The 26,383-nt window shown below is 29.9% G+C and overlaps 1 protein-coding gene and 1 long non-coding RNA gene across 7 annotated transcripts; one reads left to right on the top strand and one right to left on the bottom strand.

The window, feature by feature from the left end:
* Positions 1-765: 765 nt before the first annotated feature.
* On the bottom strand, positions 766-22,917 carry LOC129942934 (facilitated trehalose transporter Tret1). 3 transcript variants are annotated; one of them, XM_056052090.1, is made up of 4 exons: positions 22,776-22,917; positions 2,662-3,267; positions 2,344-2,595; positions 766-2,270 (listed from the first exon to the last, which is right to left on the bottom strand). In XM_056052090.1, exons 2-4 carry the CDS (start codon positions 3,244-3,246, stop codon positions 1,698-1,700), a joined length of 1,410 nt encoding a protein of 469 aa, XP_055908065.1. In that variant the 5' UTR covers positions 3,247-3,267; positions 22,776-22,917; the 3' UTR covers positions 766-1,697. The 3 variants fall into 3 exon arrangements, with proteins under 3 accessions (XP_055908065.1, XP_055908064.1, XP_055908066.1); XM_056052089.1 differs by lacking the exon at positions 22,776-22,917 and adding an exon at positions 7,049-8,426; XM_056052091.1 differs by lacking the exon at positions 22,776-22,917 and adding an exon at positions 3,536-4,109.
* Positions 21,824-24,844, top strand: LOC129942935 (uncharacterized). 4 transcript variants are annotated; one of them, XR_008781128.1, is made up of 4 exons: positions 21,824-21,967; positions 22,101-22,337; positions 22,496-23,486; positions 23,567-24,844. It is a non-coding gene; the product is annotated as an uncharacterized LOC129942935 (long non-coding RNA). The 4 variants fall into 4 exon arrangements; XR_008781129.1 differs by lacking the exon at positions 21,824-21,967 and having other exon boundaries at positions 21,974-22,337; positions 22,496-22,630; positions 22,692-23,486; XR_008781130.1 differs by lacking the exon at positions 21,824-21,967 and having other exon boundaries at positions 21,974-22,337; positions 22,496-23,481.
* The last annotated feature ends 1,539 nt before the right edge of the window (positions 24,845-26,383 follow it).

Here is a 26,383-nt window from a genome sequence, read left to right as displayed (position 1 = left end):
CTATTTCTATTACTTAAGATAATGTTTTGATTATGTATAGGGCCACAAATTGTTATCATATTACAAACTCTTTAAACTAACTTTTCTACTTGGGAGAGTCTATATTCATGGAATTGTATACAATCGCATATCAAATAATAATCTTTGATATTTTAGAAAATTTTCATTAAATAGTTTAAACATGTAATAACACTAAACATTTTAAAACGTTCTATTAGCGGCAATAACATTGAAATTCACCGTGAGCCTTGAACCAATCGAAATAACATAAAAGTATAATATAAAATTATTCCAAAAATTAAGCGTACACTCATACGAAAATAAGTACTTCGTTTCTTTTAAAATTTAAGATGCTGCTTTTTTCGAAAATTCTTTTTACGTTTTTTTGTATTATATTTGAATAAACTTATTTGGGTCTGAATGATGGCAAGTTATTGCACTTTAATTATTTAAAACAATAAAACAGTTATTTCTTTTAAGTGTACGCTCAATTTTGAGAGTAACAGATTTTTAAAGGTTTTAATTGATTTTTAAATATTGAGACAACGATTGGTTTTAACGCTGTAATAACGTAAGTTGCTGAAAAAATACCAAAATTTAATGTGCCATGAATTCAAATGTAATAAAAACACAACCAGATTTCCGGGTTAGTTTAAAAACGTTTATTTCGGTCGATGCATGGCCTGATTCGGCTTGATCAAGGCGTACATTTATGAAACACAATATGTATTCTGCGCACTATACGAATTAAAAAAAAAATTCAAGTTTACATAAAATGATAAATATTTTTATTTAAGAGAGATACATAACAACATTACAATGTGTGTGTATATATATATATTATAATATTATTACTTTTGACTAATTAAAATATCTATTTATAGCTTAAAAATCTTAAAATATTAAAACGATTTTATACAAGAAAATTAACTTTAGATTTAAATAGTAATTAAATGTGAATTATCAACATTAATCAATTAATCAAAACTTAAACATGTAAATTTAAACTAGTTACAAGAACAGAGACTTAAGTCACTTAAAAATACTCATGTTACAATTTTTTCACAATACAAAAACAACGCATCAGAATGAGTTTTGTATACATAATAGGCTAGGCTATAATATTTGGTTTGTTTGCCAGGTCCACACTTCCAAAAAATACGTTTTTCATTTATCTACAAAAATATGCACATCTTCTTTTTCTAAAACACGTCCAGAAAATGCTTTTGTTACTTCGTGTAAGGTAAAAATAATTATAGTAAATGCATATTGAATATGTTAAGTTAACTTACATATTGATTTCTAAATGCTTTTCTTTTCAATATAATATTTTGTATAAGTGTCCACCTTTTCTTTTTCGTTTTGTATCTTAATTAAAACTTGGGGAATTTCGGTAACAATAATTCTGACGTTCAGTCTTAAAAGTTATTAGCTCAAACATTTAGTAAAATTTGGAGCTGAATGTATGAGTGTATGCATCAACATTATTTTAGTGAAACATCAACAAACAATTTGTCTTTTCGAATAAAATCCATAAAAACAATAACAAATGACATGAAGCCATTGGGCGCTTAAAAACTAGCTATTGTATAGTTTGCTTCAATCTTTTTACAAAAAAAAAAAGAACTATATAAACATAAAATTTTAATGGCTCATTGTGGAAGCGGAATTATCTTTCTCTATCTTATAGTTGCAGCTTATTGTGGTGACTTTTCAGTGTGTGTTGTGTTTTCCATAGTTTGTCCCTCCAATAACTTTTGGATTTCATTCAAAGATTTACCTTTCGTCTCCGGTACGAAGAAGTAAACAAATATGAAGCCAACAAATGTAATACCTGAGAACAACCAGAATGTCTCTCCGGAACCTATCGCGTCCTTGAGACTCAAGAAAGCTTTGGTTACAATGAATGCCAAGACCCAGTTTGTTGTTCCAGCAATTGATCCAGCAACACCTTTGATGTCCGAAGCGAAGAGTTCACCCATCATCAGCCATGGGACTGGGCCAAATCCAATCGAAAACATAACAATGAAGACACACAAGGACACTACTGGCAACCATCCAAGGTTATCCACAGAACTCTTATCATTGCTTTGCATGTAGAAATACACTCCCATAAGGACGGTAGAGATAGCCATAACAGCAGATGAAGCCAGTAAAAGAATTCGGCGGCCAAGTTTGTCAACAACCATAACAGAAATAAATGTGGCAATAACTTGCATGATACCAACAACAATTGTAGACAAATTTTCATCAATTCCAGTCTGAGCATCCTGTTGATATTTATAAGATAGAAAGTATTGAGTTAGTAAAAGTTGTATTTTTCCAAGTTGTTGTTGAACTTACCCTGAAAATGTCAGTTGTGTAGAAAATTACAGCATTAATTCCACTCAATTGTTGGAAGAACATAAGACCCAAGCTTATAATCAAAGCTTTTATTGTCACCCTGCGAGTTAAAGCCGACATTATTGATACTGGATTTTGCTTGATTTGGGCATCGATTTCCTTAAGTTCCTCGAGTTCAGCGGTGTAGTTGTATTGATTACCACGAAGCCATTGAATAGATTTAACAGCACTTTCGTTCTTTCCTTTACTTACCTAAAATAAAATAAATTTATAAGTAAACAAGAAAAACACCAAAAGAAGAAAAAGCGAAAAACTTACCAAATAAGTTGGAGACTCTGGCATGAATACAAAAATGGCTCCGAAAATCAACGGGATCATAGCACAGATGATGCTCAGCCAGAAAACATTAAATCCTGCCCCAAGGGCGTACACAAATAGAATACCAATGGTTATCATAAGTTGGAAGAAACTTCCTAATGTCCCACGTATATCCTTTTGGGCTATCTCTCCCGTGTACATAGGCGCCGTTACACAAAACGCGCCTCCAGATATACCCAATATGAATCTAGCAATGAACATCATCTCGAAGTTTTGTGCCCAAATAAGCAAAGCCCATCCAAGTGTGAAAGGAAGTACCAATAGCAACATAGTTAGTTTTCGTCCAATAATCGTAATCAAAAATCCAATTGGAATGCATATAAAAGCCGCTCCTAGAGTCACACCAGAACCAACCCATGAAAACTGCTCGGGAGTTAAGGGGATCGTATAGTTGGGGCTGATTAATTCTTTTTGAGCCGGAGATGTCCAACCCAAAAGAGCACCAGCCGCCAATGCTCCTCCAGTAGCAGCCAAGGCCGCCACATATTGGCGAAACGTTTGCGATTTATTTTCTCCACTGACCATAGTTAGTAGGTTTTCCTGTTCCTGTAAACAAAGAAAAAAAATAAAAGTTTAGTTAACTTTGAACTTTTTCAATTCTGTAAGAATATTTAGAATTGTTGTTTTTCTTTATTTCTACTCCTTTAATGAGTAAATAGTTCATCTTAAATCAACAACACAATTTTAAAATTAACTTTTTCTTAGGACCATTTTATTATGGAATGATATTTCACTAGATACCCCCTTAGCTTTATGGTTGAAAAATATTAAAAATTTTAATCAAGATCAACTTTCAAATTTTTCAAATCCTTACAGAAAAGTTGTTGATAAAGCTGGTTTACCATCGTAATGCATCGTCGTGATGTTTGTTTCTGTGTAAAGCTGGTTCTATATTTCTACTAAAAATATGCATATTATTTTGACAATTGGTGTAAGGACAGTTTTTAAATTACAACTAAATATTCCGAAATTCCTTAATTTTTTCAAAAACGTTATTATTTCGAAATATGTTAATATTAAAAATGCAAACAACAAATGTACATTTCATTTCGTTACAGTTTTTGAAGTTTTGTTCTTTACAAATTTTTCATTTTAAAACGCACACGTATTTTAAATTTAATATTACTATTATAAGCTTGAAATTTGTTTGTGTCACGGAATTTTTTTAGATTTTTGGCAACTCTAATAAAATGATCGATTTTGTTTAGAATAATTCTTAAGTGCATAATGTATTCTTCAAAAACAAGTTTAAAATTAAATGGAACAAGAATCAAACCACGAACAATAATAATTTTGTATAGGTGGAAAGTGCTGTATTTGACGAGGTAGGTAGGAATTTTTCTGTTCCGGCAAGTCTTTAATAATTTAATTGAAGGAAGCTATTTTAAATCTGAACCTAAAATTAGCCGGTAATCTCACATAGAAGTCTGCCTATTATAGTGTCTTTTGAACTAACGCAACGTAGATAAGCTTTGTTAAATAATTCCAATCTTATGGATCTTTCAAATTGATTTAACAAAGTGTGCAATTAATAAAATGGTTAGTTTAAGCATGCAAACTAGTAGTAGGTAGTTCCTATTCTAAAATGGGTCCGTGTTTTGTTATTTTTTTCATCATCGTCATATTATATTATATGCCTATATTTCGCTTTTGTTTTTTATTTGTTTAACAAATACATACATATGTGTATTATTTGCCTATTTACTCCCATTAAAATTGTCAAGGTTACATACAAAAAATCGCTTTCTATAAACCTTATACATAAATATGTACTTATTGTAGAAGTGCATAGTCGAATTCAGATAATAAATATCGATTTTTTTCATGAAACCTACTTTCCATCTGCCAAATGTAAACAAGTTAATGTGTAGAAAAACATCATACAGACACTCCTAATCATTTAAATAGGTCTGTTTACAACTAAGTTTTTTTTTTTTGTTAAGGTTAGGTTAGGTTAAAGTGGCTGTCCGTGAGGGAGTAGGAAACAGTTAGATCAGTTTAAGCATCTTCTAAGCTCAATGAAATCAGTTTGAGTCTCTTACGAAACGTGAGATGCTAATTATGTTAATATGATAGAGATCCTTTAGATCGTTATAGAAGAATTCTCCTAGGCAATGCTTGTGTTTTTGATCTAGAGCAAGGCATGTGCATAGGAGGTGAAGACCTGTTTCTTCCTCATCCATACAGTTTCTGCAAAAGTCATTTGAAAATACGGCAAACCGCGTGGCGTGCTTTCCTATTAGACAGTATTCAGACCGATTATCGAGCTTATATGCGATCTGCTTAGATATAGCAAGCTGCACCTTAATCGCTTTAAATCTATTGAGACGTGGTGATGTTTTTATTAATTACAAATTAAAAAAAATTGAATTTTGTATATCTTCCTAAAGATAGTGTTATATTTTTATTTTTTACTTTTAGCTACACCGTTATTTTTTCTATTTAAAAAATAAAAGAATTTGCGAGTCCAAATTTTCATTAAATCAAGACTGTTGTCTTAAAACTCGCATTCCGTTCACATGCGTTTTGACAACTTTCGGAAACTAAGTTTCTATATCTATTGACTATGGCAGCGTTCGTATTTGAGGTCAAACCACAAAAAAATGCCACGCTTAAAAATTATTTTTGTTAACATAGAAGAAAAGTATAGTTAAGTTTATGCTAATACGTGATTTTGTTTAATAAAGTTTGTGGAATAAATAATCACGTTTCTAAAAAGCTCACTTAAAAAGAACAATTTTTGTAACTGCGCGTGTTTATAAAGCCGGGATTTTTAATTCTTCACTAAGAATTATTTTATTCTTTTAAAACTGAAAATAACATTCTGATACCTTACTTTTAATTTTAAAAAATGCAAATATTTCTGTTTTAAAAGTAAGTGTAATTTGTAACTTAATGAGCTTAACCTTTGAACAAATCGATTGATTTTCCTATTTTGAAGTCAATTCATATCATCAGGTGAATTAGAGCATAAGCCTAAACGTCAACATAAACATTGACCTATTCAAAAAACAAGGAGTGTAAATAATGTTGCAATTCGATTTAAAAATGAAATGTATTTTCGATCAGGTAATTGTATCTATAAGTACCTACACTGGGTGTAGGACTGTAAGGCAGATAAAAATTAAATAGGTATATTATTTACATTCCTAAAGTTTGTGGTGTAAGAATACCTAGCTATAGATACCCACTTGGGTAATGGGCGTGTGCCTTTTTGTAGGTCATTAAACTTGAATCTATCCTAGCTGTGCTGCAACTATACAATATACAAGGTACATGAAGTTTAACGAGTACGAGTGGATTGTGCTTGCGAGTTGGGACAGAATATATTTGCATTCATTCCGGTTTCCATAAAATTAAATCGATCCAAGCCATCGCACCACAACAGGATTACGAAACAACTTATGTGGCAGCGCAGCTCACGATTATTATAAATACCACTATAATTTTATAGATAAAGACGCTTCTAAAAATTTAACGGGTTTTTTGTTTTTGCAAATCCTGACTTATATTTTGAAACATCTCCAAATTAAAATAAGTGGTGAATATTTTTATTCGCACACAAAACTGCTTCTGAAAAAGCTTTTAAAATTATTGTCTGAATAGGTAAGTCATTTTCAATGCGTGAGTAACTTTGAAACTTTGCCAAATATAAGTTGGTTAATCATTAATGCATCGAAAACAAAAATTATACAATACGCGAGTAATACTAGTCAACATCATCATACTTAACATGTATACAAATAGGCTTAGGAGAGGTCTTATGACCTAACTCTGCTCTTGGTGTTCCTCTATGTAAAGTTAATTTGAGTGGAGACATTTTATGGTTATCTACACCTTGGTCTGACACTCAAATGCTTTTATAGATAATTAATGTGTAATCAAGTACGTAGCCTAGCTATACATACTTACTTAATTTATGTAACTAATTTTGGCTAGCAAAACAATTCAATTGACCTCATCTGGTTTTAAAAAGCTCTACAACATGGAATGCATTACATAGGTATAGAATATGTAGATTATACTTGTTTTAAACAAAGGTTGACCTTTAAGGCGATTTTGTGGTACATCCAGCATTGATGTGACGCAAAAAGTCCCAATATGCGTCAGAGGCAACAAGGACTTTTATGTGAGATGAATTTTGGTATGTAAACTCATAACTATGTAGGTAGGTGGGTAGTTACCAAAAATACCTTATTTATAATGCGCTGATGCGCACAATAAATTCTTATATATTCTTATAAAAATAAACCAGATTGACCTAATCGAATTCAACAAGTTATTTTTAAAACTCAAGCTGAATTTTTAAAATTAAATAACAGTTTACCTGAACGGATAATTTAACCGGTTGTCGGACTCCATAGCTCTCCGGATTGGTGGTTTCCAAAAGCCGTGAGCTTTCCTCTGTGCTCTCAATCATTTTTGTTTCAGACATTTTTGTTTTAAGTTAAGTTTTAAAGATATACGTAGGTAGGTTGGTATGGTAGGTAGGTATTGATATGTATATTTAGGTAGGTACGTAGGTACTTTCAAGAGAATATTATTTATATTTACACAATAAAAGAAAACACAACACAAAACATGAAATTTAAATATTTTCTATTGCTAGACAATGCAATCTCCCAGCAGCAGCAGTTTTTCTTATTTGTTTTTGTTTAACTTTTAAAAAATCGAGCAAAAGTAAGTATTGAAAAGACAACCAGACTTGAAGAGAGTTTTATTGTGAATATTAAAGCTTATAATGTGCGGGTGGCAATAAACCGTTTGCCCTTCGAAAGTTATTGTCATATGCAAAAGGAAAAGCGCCAAGGAGTAGGTAGGTATATGTCCTTCCAAAATTTAGAGCATGCTCAGAATCGTTTGACTTTGAATCTGCTCCTTAATGTCACAAGCTACGCAACAAAAAACAGTTTAGCTCGAAACAAGACACAAGAATGATTTGATTTGATATGATTTTAATTTAAATTTAATTTAACACGATTCACTTCTTACTGCCGCGAGATATATTAAGCGTTTGATACCATCATTCGAGACGAAACACGAAAACGTAAGCAACAATATTTTATCACCACAATCCAAACCCACAAGCACAAGACAAAGTGTATGAACGAGGAAAATTCCGTTCGCAGTTGGTACGAGTAGTTGGCATGGAGGGTTTATATTTAGTACAAGTACACGCACTGCCGATTGACGTGCTGCTTCTCCAACTGGCGAGAAACTATTTTTGATGCCCAGCACAAGGAAGTGGTCATTAATATATTCGAATTCGATTCAGTAATGATAGAGCTTAAGCCACGGAGTACGTAGTACGGAGACGCAAAGGGTGACGAAGACGGCACGGAGAGTTGTTTTGTTGCTGAAAGAGATTGTGACTAAAATACACAGCCGTATAAGATTTACGGTACACAAAACACCAAAAAAGCAAAAGCAAACCAACTGGCAGCTGAATTGATATAATCTTTGATGTTTGAGCAGGTATATTAATTGGTTCGAATCGAAGCTGGTGGCTTTATTGGGGCTTTAAAATTTTAATTTGATAAAAGCTCCCGAATAACAAACATTTATCGATATCACACCACTAATTTCAAATTTATGAAGGAACACGATGGAAGGTTGTGGGCGACCCCGAAATTCTTTTTTCTTTTTTTTAAATTTTTATCGACACACTTAGACGTAGTGAGTCGCAAGTTATGTCGTTACTCGGGCTCGCACTGTTGTGTAACGACTTTATTGTTAAACTAAAACTAGAAATGCTGACGCGAGAAAGTTGTGACGTGACCACAGTAGCGAGTACCAGCCCCCAATCGAAACCAATAGCAAATTCGTATTCATTCCACATTTTTACATTCCACAAAGTATCTATACTGATTAAAAGAGTAATACTATGAACGAAGAGAAAAACTCTTTAGCTAGGAATAGAAAATTTTGTATGTTGGACTTATTTTTGTTTAGTCAGAGAGAAAACAGAAGCAAGAAAATGACAACTCCCCCCGCACTCTGATTCTGTTGATTGTTTGTTAAAATGAAAAATAGACAATAGAATGTTTGTCTTGAGCATTTGCGTATGCTCTTACTTAGATAGGTATTTAGAAGAATAGTTTAATAGTTCTCTTTCTCTTGATTTTCTGTTCTTTGTTGACGTCATAGGTAATCGCAATTGTGAAATGTAATGTGATGTCTAACGGAGGTACCAGAGTGTAAGGGGTCGACTTTTGTAGGTGTGTACATGCAACCTATAGATAAAACATTTTGACCAGGTCGCATGAACTTAGTGAAGTACATACTAATCAATAAAATAGATATCTACAAACATTTATCTATTCTACAATTAACCTAACTACCTACTATGTGTTAATAATTTAAAGGCTACACAAATTTGAATTTTGTCACTATTATTGATTAAAGTCATAAATGTTGTTAAGTTTTATTTATTTAATTTATCTCCTCATTTTATCAGTTGATTACAAAGAAAAAGTAATCTTACACATAAAAAAAAAACTTTTAAAAACAGAATAATTTTAAAGAGCGTGTACCGTTGCACTAAATCAGTTTTTTATCCCATAATGAGAGATGTTAAAATGTACGTGTTTACAACGTGAAAAACTATACATGTTAAGAAACCAAGTAAATAGAACTTATTCTATTATCTAGATACAATTTTGTTTATAAATATGACGCGTTAAATTTGCCTCCGAAAGTGGCTCCAAATCAACATCTTCAAATATAAGATATTGTACCAATCAAATTTAATTTTTAAATCATAACTCATTAAGCGTTTTTAAATTGTTGCAATCCTTTTGATGGTATTTTCATAGCATTGTGACAAACCAACACAACAATAATTCATCGCTGATACACAGTCAAAATCATTTGAATGTCGTTTTAAAAATCCTAATAGTGAATATATCTTAGAAGCAATATAATCAATACGGGACGAAAATCTATTATTCAGTCAATATAAACTCTTACATCTTTGATAATAATAATTACATTGTCTTAAAAGTTTACATTTTGCATTGTTGCGTTATTAAAGAAAACTCTTAATTAAGGCTTTTATAGAGTTACAATTTATCTAAGGGAGAAAAACTAACTTCTCATTTTGAAAATTTATAAGAAGTGGAAAACTTCAAAGTTTTGTTTTTACTTTTATTAAGAAAGTTAAAATTTGTTAATATATTTTTATGTTACATTTAAAAGATATTATTATGTTGACAATATAGCTATCAAAAAAATAAAAATCAAACTTTGCTTTCAAATTGCGTAAGCTAAAAATGTACCAATGCAAAACATTTGTAACAAACCAACTCTCTATGGTAACGAATTGAAGATTTATATTAAGATGAAGGACCATGAATTTTGGTATTGATTTATTATTTAATAATCTGTTATGGTTTATTTTCTTCTTTAGTTTTCAGAACGAAAACATATACATATGTACAATTATTTTTTCTTAAATACTAACACTACATTTTTACTTTTCGCAAAACTTTCTTTCAAATTCAAGGTTAAAACATATTATGTTCATATTCGTGGGAGTATAAGTATAGAAATTGTTTATGGGTTTGAAACATGTGACGTGTGTGACAAGATACTCATTGAGAAAATAAAATAGAATAGATCGCAAATATATTTTTAAACTTTTACTTAAATCAGATTCTTTATTTTTTTCTCTGTTAAAAAAAAACACACCTTTGCGTCAGTGAATAGGAACAAAAGCAATGCGATTCAAAACATCTTAAATCCTTTCCTCAGATTCAAAGTCAAATAAGTAACAGACAGATGACACATTATCTCTTTTTTGTTTTTCTTTTTTTACTGAAGAAATTCCAAAAACCTCTGTTTACTATTAATATAAAAGACCTATTAAATGGATCTATTTAAATATTGACTACCTTATAACAAAATATAGGATTCTTTTGTGATAAAAAATAATAATTTCATCGTAGGAGATCCAAAATTTGTATGTCAACAATAATCGTGATTAAAAAAAAAAGAAACAAAGAACTACGATAAACTCATGTTTGTTGTAGCTTTTCATGCCAAACAGATATTATAAAATATTTAAATAAACAATCTTGGACACGCCTTCTCGCTTCTCGCATCAAAAAGTTGAAGAAAGGTTAAACTTGTTTGGCAATTTTCCAAAAACGTATCGCAAAAATAACTTAAAATCGCGCCATACTATACAAGGGGTACGTATGTACATGTATATACAGCAATTCGTATAGTCATAGACATATAATTACCTATATAAAATGCGTTTAAAAAATAGATGTGCTCCACCTAGCCCATATTTGTTGCCTTAAAAAACAAAATTTTCTATAAATAAATCTGAAAATAAAAAAGAATGAGTTTTACGAATCACGAGTGTATGACTGCAGATATTTTTTGTCTGAAGGAAGGCTAAGGAGGGAAAATTGAAAAATCTTAAATCCGAAAATCCACGAAAAACTGATGATAATTTTTTACGATAATGTTTATAGATTCTTAAGGTAGTATAGGTAAGTTTGTTTAAATAAAATGTAGATATGTATACAAATGATTCGAGTTGGCAGTTTTATAAATATGGTGAAAAGTGTTTTTTGTGTGCCAAGCCAAACCATAAGAACATTATTTGGACATTTTTAAATATATGTCTGGTGATAACGAAATATCGTAATAAAAAAATTAAGAAGAAAATTTGCAAAATTATCTTATAGGGAAGAACGATTTCACTTTTGAATATAGTACACGAAATCTTAAAACATGATTTTAAACAAAATTTAAAAATCGCCCGTAGAATTTGAAAATTTATTTTTTCCTTACATATTTTTGGATCCGAGTCATAAGGTGTAAAATTATAAAAATATAAAAACAAATTAAAAGCATAAAACTTAAAACTTCGCAATATCATTACAATATGAATATTTTTTAGATCTGGAACTCTATAAAATATAAATACATACAATCTCAGCAGGTTTTAGTAACCAAATAGGGGTATTATTATAAATTCCATGATTTTTGTTAAATGCTCTAATCGGATTCAATGTAAATAAAACCATTTCCGCTCCCATTAAATTTTCATTTTCTTTTATCATCAACTTACGCATTTTACTGAACACGAATATAATGTGAAGCATTATGGTGGTATTGCATTGATGAATTACTAGAAGAACAAAAATGCTGGTTTATCTTTTAAACTAACATCTTCTAAGTTAAACTTCGTTTACATTCCCATAATCGTGTAGCATTTTATAAAATAAGAATAAAAGACTAGTATTAATTTACCAACTCCAACGATAACTTTTGCATTGACAAAGACTGCTTGTCAAGGAGCGCAGTGCGGTGCGGTGCGTTGTTATCTTACTGAGAAGCTATGAATAAGTATTGTTTTATAATGTTCAGAGCACAGCAAAGCAAGTTTCCGTTTTTTATAAAGAATATTTATTATTAAGACAACAGAACAAATACAATACAAACAGGACCATATTTTTGTACTACTTTTTTCTTCATTGATCCCACATTATGTGGACATTGAATGGAGGAATAGCCGGGTGATGACGAATGTATATTACACGAGATACGACGATAATATAGGTTGATGGACTTTGTCTGAATAGAAAACTCAAGGACTTCGCGAGGTATGAACGTACCTTTACAAAATAATAAAAAGGGAATCGTGTTTCAAAAAAAAACTTCCTTTGTTCATTTCAACAAGTTCACATATATCTAAGTATTCATATGGGGTTTATTCTGGACGGATTCAATCTAAAGTTAAAAAAAACACAATTTCACTATCAATTAGACAGTGTTAAGACTACAGAGAAGACTCACTTCGCTTGAGACATCAGGGAAAAGATATTTTAATACATTTTTTAAAGATAAGATTGGCGCTGAGAGCGAGATAAAATGTTAAAATGTTTTCAAAAGTCTTAGAGAAAGTAGTAATTGTTTCAATAAGTTTGAATCCGAACAAATTGGACCAAAATACAAAACAAACATTTTGTTTCAACTTTAATTTTAAACAATGTGTAAATAAATTATAGTCTTTTGGTTATTTAAACTCTTGAAGCTGTAAGATTGAAAATGAGAATAAACGTGAAATGTTATTTTTGACTATAGACTTTAAGTAAAGTCCTTTTAATTAAGGTCCCATTCTCTTAAGGCTGGATGTTAAAAGACCTATACTTTAAATAAAATTATAGGTAGCGCAACAGTCCGTAGAAAACTAGTGCCTAGTGACTTGAAACTCTGAAAAGGATAACTTTAAGAGGATTTGTCAATTCCTCGCCGAAAGCATTACCCGTAAACAAAGCTTTAGGTGCTAGGGATTGAACCCAAGACCTCTGGCATGACAATCGTACACACCCTAGAGACATTTTTAATATTAAAGAATTTGGTAAATACAAAAGAAGAATAGTTAATTGAACATTCATCAAAATTACATATCTTTGATAGCTATTATCACTTCGTAGCTTTACAAAAGCTCATACTGTTGTACTTAAAAAAAACAGGCCTATTAAGTACCTTTGTATATTAAAGATGGTCAGAGCAGAAAACTTCAACTCACAACAACTGTTCACAATATCATTATTATTCATCCCTGTTAAGAGTAGAGCACAATCTAAAAAATGTATGCGTATTAAACTCAAGCAGGAAATTAAACAATTAGGTTCACGGCAAATTGATGGTTGAATATACTTTAATGTACATCGTGTTTTTCTTGTGATGCATGTACTGTACATTGTAAACATCAAGCACCTATTTAAGGGCAAGTTATGCGCTTGTGAAAAAATTAAATAAAGAAATAACATCCACAAAATGTATGAAATATATTAACTTCAATCGAAAATTTGTTTTCATATACATTTCTTATCCGAGCTGAAAATTGGAAAAAAACACATATTTTATATCTTGCGACTTCCGAGACGTTTTCAAGTAGTAATGTGCGACCGACTTGTACTCTTTATTACTTAGTTAAACAGCTCAAGAATAAGTAAGCAGGAAGAAACACATTGTCCAAATTGTTCAAGTAGATTATTTTGCTCTTTAAAGAGTGAATGTTATTTTTGTTTATCTTTTAATGGGAACAAAGTGAATAAATAAGTTTATATTAATGCGAACTTATAGTGCTTTTCTACATTCTTTTAAAGGGCTGAAAATACGTCGAAATAATCATTAAGAATACGGTTCGGCGGGAGTTTTAAATCTGTCATTTTAAGAAAGGTTATTATGTGTACGTGATTGCATCCGACGAATGGAAAGACTTCAACAGAATGCCAAGACTCCACTAGTGTCTCAAATAATTACAATCAATTGATTGCATTCGCACTGGTTAGGGGATAAATGATGTCATTTTTCTTAAATGTATGAAGATTGAATATTGCAAAATTTGAAGTCTCAATCTAAAGATGAACCTAATGAATGCAGTCTTTGAGTTGAATTAAATAAATTATGCTTTTACAAGCCTATGCACCAATTTTGTATAAGTAAATAATCATAGATGTGAAATTTGTTGACCTTGCTCTTATTGAGATTATATACAAGCAAGTACTTATATCTTTACCCACCCCAAAAAACAATTGATTAAATGAATGTTATCATTCAAGTTTAAAAAGAAAATATTTATAATTTTTCCAACAGAAAGATCAACACCCATTATGTATTATCATACTTAATTTTATGGGAAGACAAATATATTATTGTTGTCTTATCAACTCAGTTGCATGGTATTAAGTTTAAATGCATCGGCTTTTATTCATCTTTTATTTTTACCATAGGTACATATAATAATAACAACCCATCCTAAGTGTCTCTTTGAAGACGGTATACAACTATTTGCTTATATTGTCTATATAGAGCCAGACTAGCGCTTTCAAGTTTTAATTATTTATTTTTATATTAAAAATAAAGAAACAACAATTCTTTATTTCTTGGAGTTTGAAATAAATGTGTTGACCGTATACTTTAATGCGTATTAAAGGCTTATGCTTGATTTTGAAGGATTTTTTTTTTATTTTAGTTGGTAAACATTTTTATTTGAAATTATTTTTGTATTACGTTCAATTCTAGAGAACATAAAGGAAATTATGTGCAGCTCAAGGTTTTTCTGGAAACAAAACGTCAACTATTATTCAAAAGCGACAGATTCAAATTTCAAAAAACATGTTTTGAAATTCACCAAAAAAACTACACAAAATTTAAAAATCTTTATCAAATAAATACATTTTTACCCCATAGACAGTAATATTGCTGTGTTAAATTCCACTTTCTTCGTTCCTAGATGCGATGGAATAATATTTTGATGGAAACTATTTTATTTGCGAACATTTCAGTAAAATTCCAATCCGAATGTTTTCTGAGAAGAACCTCTACGAACTTGGTTGATATTATCCCAGCTGTCGATGTTTTGAAAGCATATGTGAAGAAGGAAGTAATTAATTATCTTCACATTATGGAATTTTAGAATTTTCTTAGAACAGAATACATATTTTGTTATCGACAATTGTCAATGAGCTTGGATTCGATCATAGTTATAAAGTTTATCATTTTCTAAATAAAGTAAGAATGATAACAAACATTTTTATTTGCTCAGCTTGAGAAAATTAAGAAAGTTGATATGTTTTAAAAAGAGACAAAGATTGTTTTGTTAAGGTTCTCGTATTTCAAAAAGAAAAGAAGAGTTTGTTTTAAATTAATTATGATAAGTTTGCTGAATTTTTGCAGTATCGTTAAATCGAACACAAAAGACAAAGTTGTATGATCTTAAGATGAATAAATTTTATTGTTTCAGGATTTTTGAATGGTTTACAAAAAAAGTTAAATAGTTTATTTATTGACATTAAAAATGGATAAAAGTATTTTCTATAAGCGAAGCACTGATAGTAACACATCAGTATAAAAGTCGAAAATATTTGTACCCTAATTTAAGTTTTCAAATTGTATAACCTTTTTTTATTTACCATTTACCAAACATTGGAATCATTAAAACAAATACTTGCGATACAGTAGTATATTTTTAAACAATAAACATGATTTATTAAATAAAATACTTTATCTTGCTCCAGACATTTTGTCATAAAACAATTTATAATTCCTGATAAATTGATCACGCAAAAACGGTTTGATTTAAGAACCAAATTATCAGCATTCTATTAAACAAAATTTATGTGGTCTTGATGCTAAAGGTAAGATTTCGAAAATATGTATTATAACATTATATATATTTCAATAACTTATGGCCTTTATAAAACGATATATTTATAAAGAGCAGCAATCAGAAAAAAACAATCATTATAATATATTTCTAAATATTTTATACTCATACATACTTAAAAACCAGATCCTTAAGAATAAGGTCTCCAGATAAATTAAAATAATAATTAATATTATCTCGCAGCTAAATCAATTTGTTTTCTACTGGTTCTAGTTTAAAGAGTCCACATCTTCTTATCTGTATTCGAATATTAATATATGCACACCTTTTAATGCATTTTTATCTTGAAAATAAAACTAAAGTGCTTCTACAATGAAGTTAAGATTTCATTGAAAATTGCGTCGTGGGAAAAAAAAATTACCATTCCTACATCAAAATTAAGAAATGTTAAAACATAAATTTAAATTTTTAATATCGTTTAAGCTATTTTGATAAAATTCAAGATTTACTTATGTTTAATTTTAATAAGTGTTAAATTCAAGTTCCATTATGCAATCAGTTCACATCAAGACCAAAATTCTTCTCTCAATTTAAAATTCAAGTATAAAAGTCTTTCAAAAAAATGTGTGCTATTGAATGAAAACAAACTTTATGATGTAGATAGAGTCGAATGTACGAGTATAATAATCATAAATTACATTACACAAACTTATAATGTGAAAATATAATAACAAGGAATTAAGTTCTATGTATCACAATGTTTAATCAATAATAAGTAGGTATAATAATTTTTGACCAATTAGTTTTATAATAGGTTTATGAAGAGGATGCCATAAGATCCAATATAGTTTTGCAATACTGTTTCTGATCCAATTTCAAATGTTGTAGGTACATTATGTAAAGTTGTAGTTAAACTCCTAATCAGTATGATTTACTCATACCTATGAGTACATAATATTTAAGTCAAAGCCAGATACTAGAATTCGATTACCTTGATGCATATAAATGAGTTATCAATTTATTTTGTTTTATTAATCTATTTTATTAATCATGTTCAGTGAGTAATGCGACCTGGAGAGGCTTGAGTTTTATTCGAATTGAAATTCATCACCACTTACGTATCTAATTTCTTACAGGATAATGTTAATTTTAAAACGGAAGGAATTTAGAAATATACAGTAGTTAAAAATGCTGGGTCCCATACTGATTTACATCATGTATAGCTAATTTAATATGCTCAACTTTATTTTATTAATTTAATATTGATTTTAATCAATAATTCCTTATCCTTGTAAGCTTGTACTAAGCTTCGTAAATGAGGGTTAAGTCCCCACTAAAATAAGATTACACTAGTAATTACTGGAAACCAACCGGTATACTGGTGGGCATTTGTTCCTTTTTCTTTCTCGTATATGAAAATATTACAAAAAAAGTCAGCACTAAGCGCTTTATTCAATATGCACACATTTGTCTTCATCACAATTTTTATAAATTATGGATAAAAACATCATAACTAAATATTCTTAATCTTATCCCACCAATTACAGAATTGCAACATTTTCTGATTAACTTTTAATGTTAATTACCTTGCTTCGGGTTTATACTAAACTACGTTTTAAAATTTAACGTTATTTTATTTGTGTTGATAAAACGGGTTGCGCATTCTAGCTGTAATGGGAATTTTCATCAGAGCACGTTTTTCTAACCCGCATTAATAGTTTTTGTTTTTCGTTCGATTCAATTGGAAATTCCCATGAACTATGATTAGAGTAGTATCTAAATATTTTCCTTTACCGAATTTAATTAAAGAAACGCAAAATTCCACAATTGCAGTTGCAGGTGAATATTGAAGGTAAAGCCTAGGACATCTACCGTTTCAAGTTAAATCTAACATTTTGTATTGTTTCTTACAAATATATATGTGATGCCGTTTTTAATGCATAAGAGTACAAAGTTTTCAAACTTCGTCGCGTTCGGCGTCATCGTCGTCGTCGCGTCGTTTGATGAGATTTGAGATATTTGTACGTAAGCTCCCTTCCCCATTATTGAAAACAAAAACAAGATGATAAGTCGATCTTACGTTCTATTGGTTCTAAATTGTGGGCACGTCATTCGATCTAATTTTATTGTTTGCCATAATATACAATATGCACAATATGCAGAAGTTTTATTTTGCGTTAATTGACGTTTGAATTGTTTATTTTTCGATTACACCTAGATTTAGTCACATTTCAAGTTCAATAATGTTATCGTTTGTGAATGCAAATCGGAAAAAATCAACGCTCGAATGTTTGATTTCAATTAAAATCAATTCACGATTGTCAAAGAGCACGTGCCCGTAGTACTTTTGCGGAATTCACTTTGCTAGTACATATTTTTAATTATTCAAAATAAAATAAATTTAAGTTTGTGTCTACAGATACAACGTATATCTATAGTACATCATATTGTACGTATAGTTATTGCAGTTTATATGTACATTTATTGCGAAAGATCATCATGGTTCATTTAGATTTGGCGAAGATACAATGCACTACGGCACGTAGTTGTTGTATAGAACTATACTACAAAAAGCACATCGGAACATTCCGAGCAAATTTTTGTAGTACGTTATAGGGTAAAACGGTCTAAAATGGGCAAATTAAACTTCTTCCAAGATATAATCTTTCCAAATGGTCGCAAAATAACGTGATGATACTATTTTCTTGTTAATACAAATATTTTTGACGAAATAAATTCAAAAAGTATTACACATTTCTGTTCCAGATGCTTACGTACAAAATTTGCTGAGATTTCTGGCAATTGTTCAATTTTACTCGAACCAAGAATTTAATTGCAAGTTGGTTTATTCTCTTAAAAAAATTAGGGTGCAATCAACTATGCGAATAGCTCTACGCACATTAAAAAGAGTAGAAAAAAAGCTAAAGTAGGCAAAATAATTTTCACGATCGCTTCTACTTGCAGATTGTTTTTTGTGACCACAATGCCACTGTCTAGAAGCACCACCTGACTGCAAAATGTTTAATACTGTGTTTATATTACTTCCGCATTTCTTTGAGTCTAATTTGGCAAGTGCCTCTTTATGATGCCGGCTAAACAGAAATTTAAAAGCGAGCAAATCTAAAAAATCACAAACGAGAACTTTATTGAAAGGGTTAGTATCAAGGTACTCTTGACGCCTTTGAACTTCAAGAACATTGAATTCATTATGCTGCTGCAATATACTTACGTTATGTTTTTAGGTATATTCTTGATATGAAAATATTTTAAAATATGAAAACGCCCATTTAAACTGTCCTTAACCTTTTGGAAGGTATAGTGTAGACAGCAATAGCCAAAATGACGACGCAACTTTAAGTCATTTGGGGAGTCTTATGTTAAGCGATAACAATCCACGCCTGTTGCTTTGATTGGTAAATTCCTACAAACATATTATGTGACGTTAATGTTATTATTTGATGATAACAAAATCGCAAAACCTAAGAAAAAGTTCAAGACTTTTTAAAACATTATATTCTTTTAAACTCTCTTATCAGACTTTTGTTTTATTAAACTTGAACCGTAAATATTTGTGTCAAATAAAATAATGATTATAAAGTCAATCTTAATAATAATAGAAAGTAAATATATAAAAATTGAAAATAATAGAAAAATATGTGTACCTACATCGAAGACAAAAGTTCAAAGTACATCTTTATATTTGAATATACCCTCAAATTTTAATCACACACGTGTATAAAGTTCATAAATCTTGTAAATATTTTGTGGTTCCTATATTGATATAGGTATAAAAATATTTTATATGAGATAACAAACAAAATTGCGGAAACATTATGAATGGATTTTCAATATAGAAAATATAACAAGATCGTTTTGTATTATGTATGTTGAAGCTCCAATTAGAAATCGGATCCTGCAACATTATAATTGCATGTTTAACAATTTAACGGGAGCACATTATAGGAGTATAGACACTAGAGACCCAGTGGCGAGCAACATGCAATGACACTTATAGGAGCAGCATAGAGTTTCATTTCACTATAATTAATTTGTTCCAAATGGTTTTGGGTTGAAATTAAAACAAAAAACAGCTTTAGATAGGCAAAAAGTATGCAGAAATATGTACTTATAGTATGTACATAATAAAAATAAATATATTTTATTTATATATCGAAGTGCAATGACTTGGGAACTTTAAACTCCCCCTTTTCTGTTATTTTTATATTATATACAAAATTGCTTATACCTTTAAAAATAAGTAAAAACAACAACAATAACAGAAAAATTAGTGTAGTAACTTATACGTTATAATCAATTTGTGGGTGTTTTTCCTGTTAAGTTCACATATTTCTACAGCAAGTAACACGTTATCGAAACCGAAACATTTGCATATGTGATTCCCCCCATCTAAATTACAGGTAAGTTAATAATAAAAGTAGAATACAATAATTATTTTGCGACTTATTGCTTTTGAAATTTCGTATTCAATCTACGGATAATAGGGCTAATCTGAGATGAACTGCGTTTTATTCTCTATCTATAGAGATTTAAACTATTCGAATGTTTAAATAAGGCGAGAATCATTTATAATTGTTGCAGGTACATTCGTAGACATGCAGTATGTTAGAAAAATTAGGTACTTAATTCTTTATGAATTGAATATAGACAGGTACCCACGTTTTTTGTAAACGAAAGATAGCGTATTGAATGTCAACGTGACTTTCACATAAGTTGTGTAATTTACAGAATGCAATTTAAAGTTGCTAAATTGTATAAAGTATTTAAAAATCATAACAATATCCTTAACCCAGACCAAATACTTGTTGAGATACTTTTGTAGGTTTTGAAGGAAACTTGAAATTAGTGAGGTCTAGATAGAGAATACTACGGAGTGTCAGACAACATAAGGCCAAGGCAACTAGTTGCTCTTTGAGTTAAAATTGATTTTAAACCTGAGAGATGCCAAAATACAATTACTGATCTCCAAAAAAAAAACTCCTCATACCAATTACCAATCCATTATTTTGATTTGTATGTGAAATGGTACTTATTTCTTACCAATTTGCAAGAATTTTGTTTGAGCCAAACTTAAATTCAAATTATGAAATCAAATTGGGGAGTAATCAGGTTCGGGCTTATATGTAATGAAATAGTACGAAAAACTAATATTTTGACACAAGTTAGACTTAACTTGATAAGGGAGATTTTTCTTGACTAAATTTCAAGTCAATTTTCCAACAAGGTTGCCTGAATTAAGAGGCAAGTTTTTGGCAGCTAGCCAATCAATTACGAGAAACTTGCCTTAAATACAGGTAGTCTCTTATGTCGTATGAACCTGCTTAATATTTCTTCTTAAAGGAAGTGGTTTTCAGAACTGACCAAATATAACTGTTTCGATTCATGTTCCTTAATATAATTAAACCAAAAAAGAAAAGGATTTCATTATTTACTCACAGACTTAATCTAACTGAGTTAGTTACTCACTCGAAACCTGACGAAATTATTTTGCAACAAATTTGGAAATAGTGTATATTGTGTAAATGTCCTTGTACAAAATTTATTGATCGATCGAATATAAGATCTTACGAAAATAGATGACGGTTTATATAAACAACATAATAAAACTAAGGGCAACACAAAATATAAATGTGTCATAAATAGTTGATTCAGATTAACCATTCCATTTAACTAATCAATGTTTTTATTTGGTTTTTATTGTTTGTTTTTTGTTTTATTATTATTTGAACAAAAAAGTAATATTTACAACACTATGCAGATGCTTATCGTACAATATAACGAATAGGTAAGGTACCTATATTTATACTTAATCTTATCTAAAGGCATAAATATTGTGTGAATTTCCAAGTTTTGCAATTTAATTTAATGAACCCACATGTCAAGAATAAAAGATAGATCTAAATGAACCTTCATAGACCTATATAATATATCCACATATTATAATGTAATATTAGTATATAAAGTTCCTTCCGCTAATAAACAAAAATAAAAGTTGTTTCTTTATTAGATTGATTTCTACTTGCATAACATTGTATTCATTTCGCTTATGGTTACTCACTCATAAGTGTGACTATTTTACTCCTTTATGAATGGGTAACTATTTCCGTGTTCTAAGCTTCCAAATTAACTTCCATATTCAATTCAATATTGTACTTATTTCGATTTTGTTGTGATTTAAGTAAACGTGATTTTTTTGCAAATTTAATTAAATTAAAACATTTACTAGGTACTCTCATATGAGTACGCGTACACCTACTCGTACTCAATCAAATAGCTGCCGAGCCGACGACTGACTGACTTAAGGAAGCAAGTTTTCATTTCATTGAAAAACTGATGTACGAGACACTATACGCGAGTAGATTTCTTGGTACCTTGAAAAAAATGTGTTTAATATTCAAATTACGTGTGGCGCGTACCTATAAAACAACCAGAGAGTGAATTCCCATTTAATTTAGTCATTAAGGTAAACTCCTTGCAACAGCCATCAACCAATGCTGTTAAAACTTTAAATAATGCAAAACGAAAGTACAAGTTGTAGTTCCCCTTAATTGGAATTAATATGACAAATGGAAAACACTTTTTTTATTAACAATTGTTCTTCGATTGAAATTGTCATTGAAGGTCATACCTATTTTTGCACTGATTTCAAACAATAACAACCCCCATCCAAGTCCATAGGTATACATATGTACATATGTTCCAAGGACCCTTAACAAAAAAAACCTTTGTTGTTGGTTGGACTTTTGCACTTAATAGGTATATGTTTAATATCACTTGGTCATAAATAGATATATTTTAATAAAGAGCAAGAACCTAGGTACTATACGATATTTGAAGCTAATTTATTGAACTTTACCTAATTAATATAAACAAAAACAGGTGTATTTAATTTTCAACGTACCTTTTATTTGAATTTGTTTCGGTGGTTTCCGGTAAGAAAATACAAAAACACACTTGATTTATCACTTTTGTTTTAAATTCACAATAAAATAATAATTATGTTTTGGAATGTTCGCTTATCCAAATTTAAAATTTGTGTATATAAGTTCAGGAGATGTGTATATCCTTTGGTTTGATTTTAATTTTAAACAAAAGTTGTGTAATTGTTTTTATTTTTATATTTTTATTCAGTTATTAATATTTTAGTTCTTTTCCTGTCCAGCACGGCGGCGAAAACACAACTGCGCTGATATCAAATTTGTCGTAACGTTTTCACTTCGCAAATACTTGATACGGAATGTCATTTGGTTTGGAAGACACATTCATTCAGTCAGACAAATTTGCTCAGAATCAGAACTGAGTTCTGATGATGACGTAGACGACGACGACGGCGACGACGAGATAGTCGGCTTCATGTGTATGTGAGCTCGCGCGGGACCAGTCGCAGTCGGCAGCGCCAACTTTTGTGGAAAAACACACTCTGACTTCGGACTATTCTGGTAGCATCAATGAGATGTGTGTTATCAACATCAATTGGAAAAAGGGGTTGCAATCTTGCAATATTCTGCCTCTTTTACACCGGCGCCGGTAATGGTGACCGGTCGAACGGACGTTAACGGTTGACGGTACGCTGCTGATTTGAAATTATGCTTCCTGTTTGTCTGATGGTAAGGTAGGTATTATTTTTAGTCTTTTTATGAGGTGAGGATACAATATCAACGTACTGTTAATTTATTTATTCTTTGAATTCAGATACCGCTCAGTTATATTTTTGGACGTATAATTAACTGGAATTAGGTACATACCTACAATGCAATTTACGTATGTAGCTATTAATAAGATTGAGATTCGAATTCGACCTTCAAAAATTTAACGATGTCAAATGAGAAAAATGATGAAGACGATGTAGAAATCAAAAGTTCAAATATTCTTCTGCCTCTAGATGTAATGTATGTATGCGTGTGGAAAATAAAAACATATACATACAAAAAGATATTCTATATTAACGATTTGGCAAGAACGGTTGCCACTTAAAAATTAATTTTGTGCTCAAAATTAAAAAAAAAATTAACAAATTCAGTTGAAAATTACAAAAATAATTTAAGTCTGAAAAAGGGTACAAGTTCAGAACAATTTTATCATTTATAGTTGAAATTTAACACTCTGAGCTTTTATTAATTTCTTTTATGAAAATTCGAATTTGAAATCTATTAACAAACGGACCTTAAATCCACTATTATATTCAGCTGTTAACGAACATACAATTGTACATACATACATATGTATGTATGTATGTACATTAATCATAGGCATAACTAGAACGAAATCATATTTTGTTTATTAGAAACGGAAAGTCGTATATCGTCGCTGAAAAATCAAAGTTATATACATAAGTCAAAATATTCAGGTATACTATTTTCTACCCTAAAAAGAATATTAATTTTCTTGCAGACATAATTACTAATTATAAAATCAAATATTAGAGAAAAAGAAATCATAAAGAAAATAATTTCTGAAATTTTGACTTGATTTCATTTAAAAAAACACACATTTTGAAGTAAAACACAATTTTGACATACATATGTATGTACATATATTACTTTGTTTTTTTTCAGCAACGATAAGTAGTTGAAACTAATCCATAAGAATTCTTAAATTCTAATTATCAATAGGAAAAGTTGTATGAAACGAATGTCGGGACTACTTTTTACATAAATGTTGTTAAATTTAAATTTATGTAATAGCTTATGGCTAATTTCATTTTCTTATAACATTATACTGACCAAATAAAATATAAATATGCATTATTATTTCCGGAATAGATTAAGAAAATCTCTTATTATATACATATGTATATTCCAAAATAGATTTCATAAATGATTTAAATGCGATTTGTAAAAGATTATACGTTCATGTGATTTCGGATTTGGCATGGCGAATACCAAAATTACAATTTATACATTATTTGTAACTTCATCTTTTGTATTTAAATTCAATAGAGAATGACAAAATACAAGATCTCACATAATATGAATAAGTGAATAGGTATACATTTATTTTAAAAGATTTGACATAAAAGTGTGTGCATGTGAAACGTTAGAGATTATTTAAAAGCATAGTTTTAAGTTTTCCAGTCGTCAAATGCAGTTCGTCAGTTAAATACGTTAAGTCAGAGTTTTCATCATAGGATAAACAAAGAGCTTATGTTTGCACTTAATTTTTGGGAACAGAAGAAGAAAAGAAGTCTTTTTACTTCATTAAAATTATAACAAAAATATCGCCAAAAACTACCAAAGTGGCAACCATTTTGGCAAGGCACGTTCATAATCAGACCATACCCCTCAACACATACAAAAGCAAAAAGAATATTTTTGATTAGTGTTAGTGAGTAAAAAGGGGCTCGTCCCTGCTGCTAGTACAAATGACGTCATAGGTAAAGACTCGTGAAGAAAAATAAGAAAAATCGTTATTTGGGGGGATGAATGCATAAATAAACTCTTGGCAGTCGCATCCTAAAAGAACATGAATACCTGCGTGTGCGTGCCAAACTGCATGTAGGCATTTTTCGTTTAAGAAAAACTTAAATTATAAGCATTTGTCATATCTATATGTGTACCTATCTTACCTTCTATGGAATGCGTAGTAGGTTCCTATATGATTCTATTTGTAGATAATATTATCTCCTCTTTCAGTTTGTATAGAGTTATATGGACAAAAGAAGGGAGACATGGCTTTCAGCAAAAGCACCAAGCTTTAGCTTACACTAAAAATAGAAAGAAATTTTGTTATCTTGAAAATAAAGTTTTAAATTTTATAAATTTCCTTTATATGTTTTATTGTTAAATAATTGAACATTTTTTGTCAATGAATGAAACCTAGAATCTAAAGATAATAAGATATGCAGAGGGCCTTCATTCAATTAATTTGATAGTTTTTTAAGAGTACTACAAAAAAATGAAAAATAAATATTTGTTACTCCAAATATTTTACATCGTGCCTGACATTTTTTCAAACTTTTCAAGAATTTTGTACCAAAGTTAAAAACGTGAAGAGTTTACAAATTGTAAAAACTAAATTTACGACACAGATAACTTTAAAAGAAATATAGAAACATATTGACTTTAAACTTATTTCGCCGAATGAAAATTAATTTTGTTAACTAATGTTATTAACTCGAATATTTTTGATTGCACACTTTTCGAAGTTCTTTAAATTAAAATTTGGTAGAAAAATAATCATGTTAAAGGGCATCAATGATGGAAATTTATCCGTGTGGATCACATCCCATACTCATTCCATCTGCTTAGGCTCAGAGAAAAGTGTATGCAAAAATCTTTACCTCCTTTAAATAATGAGAAAACAACAATTCCACTATAAAACAAAGCAGTTTATTTAACCCTATTTAAGTTTTTAAGCAGGTAGCTATAAGTTTGAGTTCTGTAATGTTTATAGATTATTCTATAATAAAAACTTCCGAACATTATCTTTTTTTAAATCAAATTTTGTAGGAAGTTTAGGTACTTGAACTATTTTTTTACACATCTTAAAAATTCTTGTAAGAAATATGTT

This window comes from Eupeodes corollae, chromosome 1, assembly GCF_945859685.1.
Source record: "Eupeodes corollae chromosome 1, idEupCoro1.1, whole genome shotgun sequence".
NCBI classification, from domain to species: Eukaryota; Metazoa; Arthropoda; class Insecta; order Diptera; family Syrphidae; genus Eupeodes; species Eupeodes corollae.
This window is presented reverse-complemented; position numbering and strand designations above follow the sequence as displayed.

Coding starts and splice junctions, on each gene's coding strand:
- LOC129942934 (XM_056052089.1), bottom strand. CDS start 7,156: ATGTCTGAAACAAAAATGATTGAGAGCACAGAGGAAAGCTCACGGCTT. Junction 2,596..2,661: donor CAGAGTCTCCAACTTATTTG/GTAAGTTTTTCG, acceptor ATTTTATTTTAG/GTAAGTAAAGGAAAGAACGA. Junction 2,271..2,343: donor ACACAACTGACATTTTCAGG/GTAAGTTCAACA, acceptor AAATATCAACAG/GATGCTCAGACTGGAATTGA.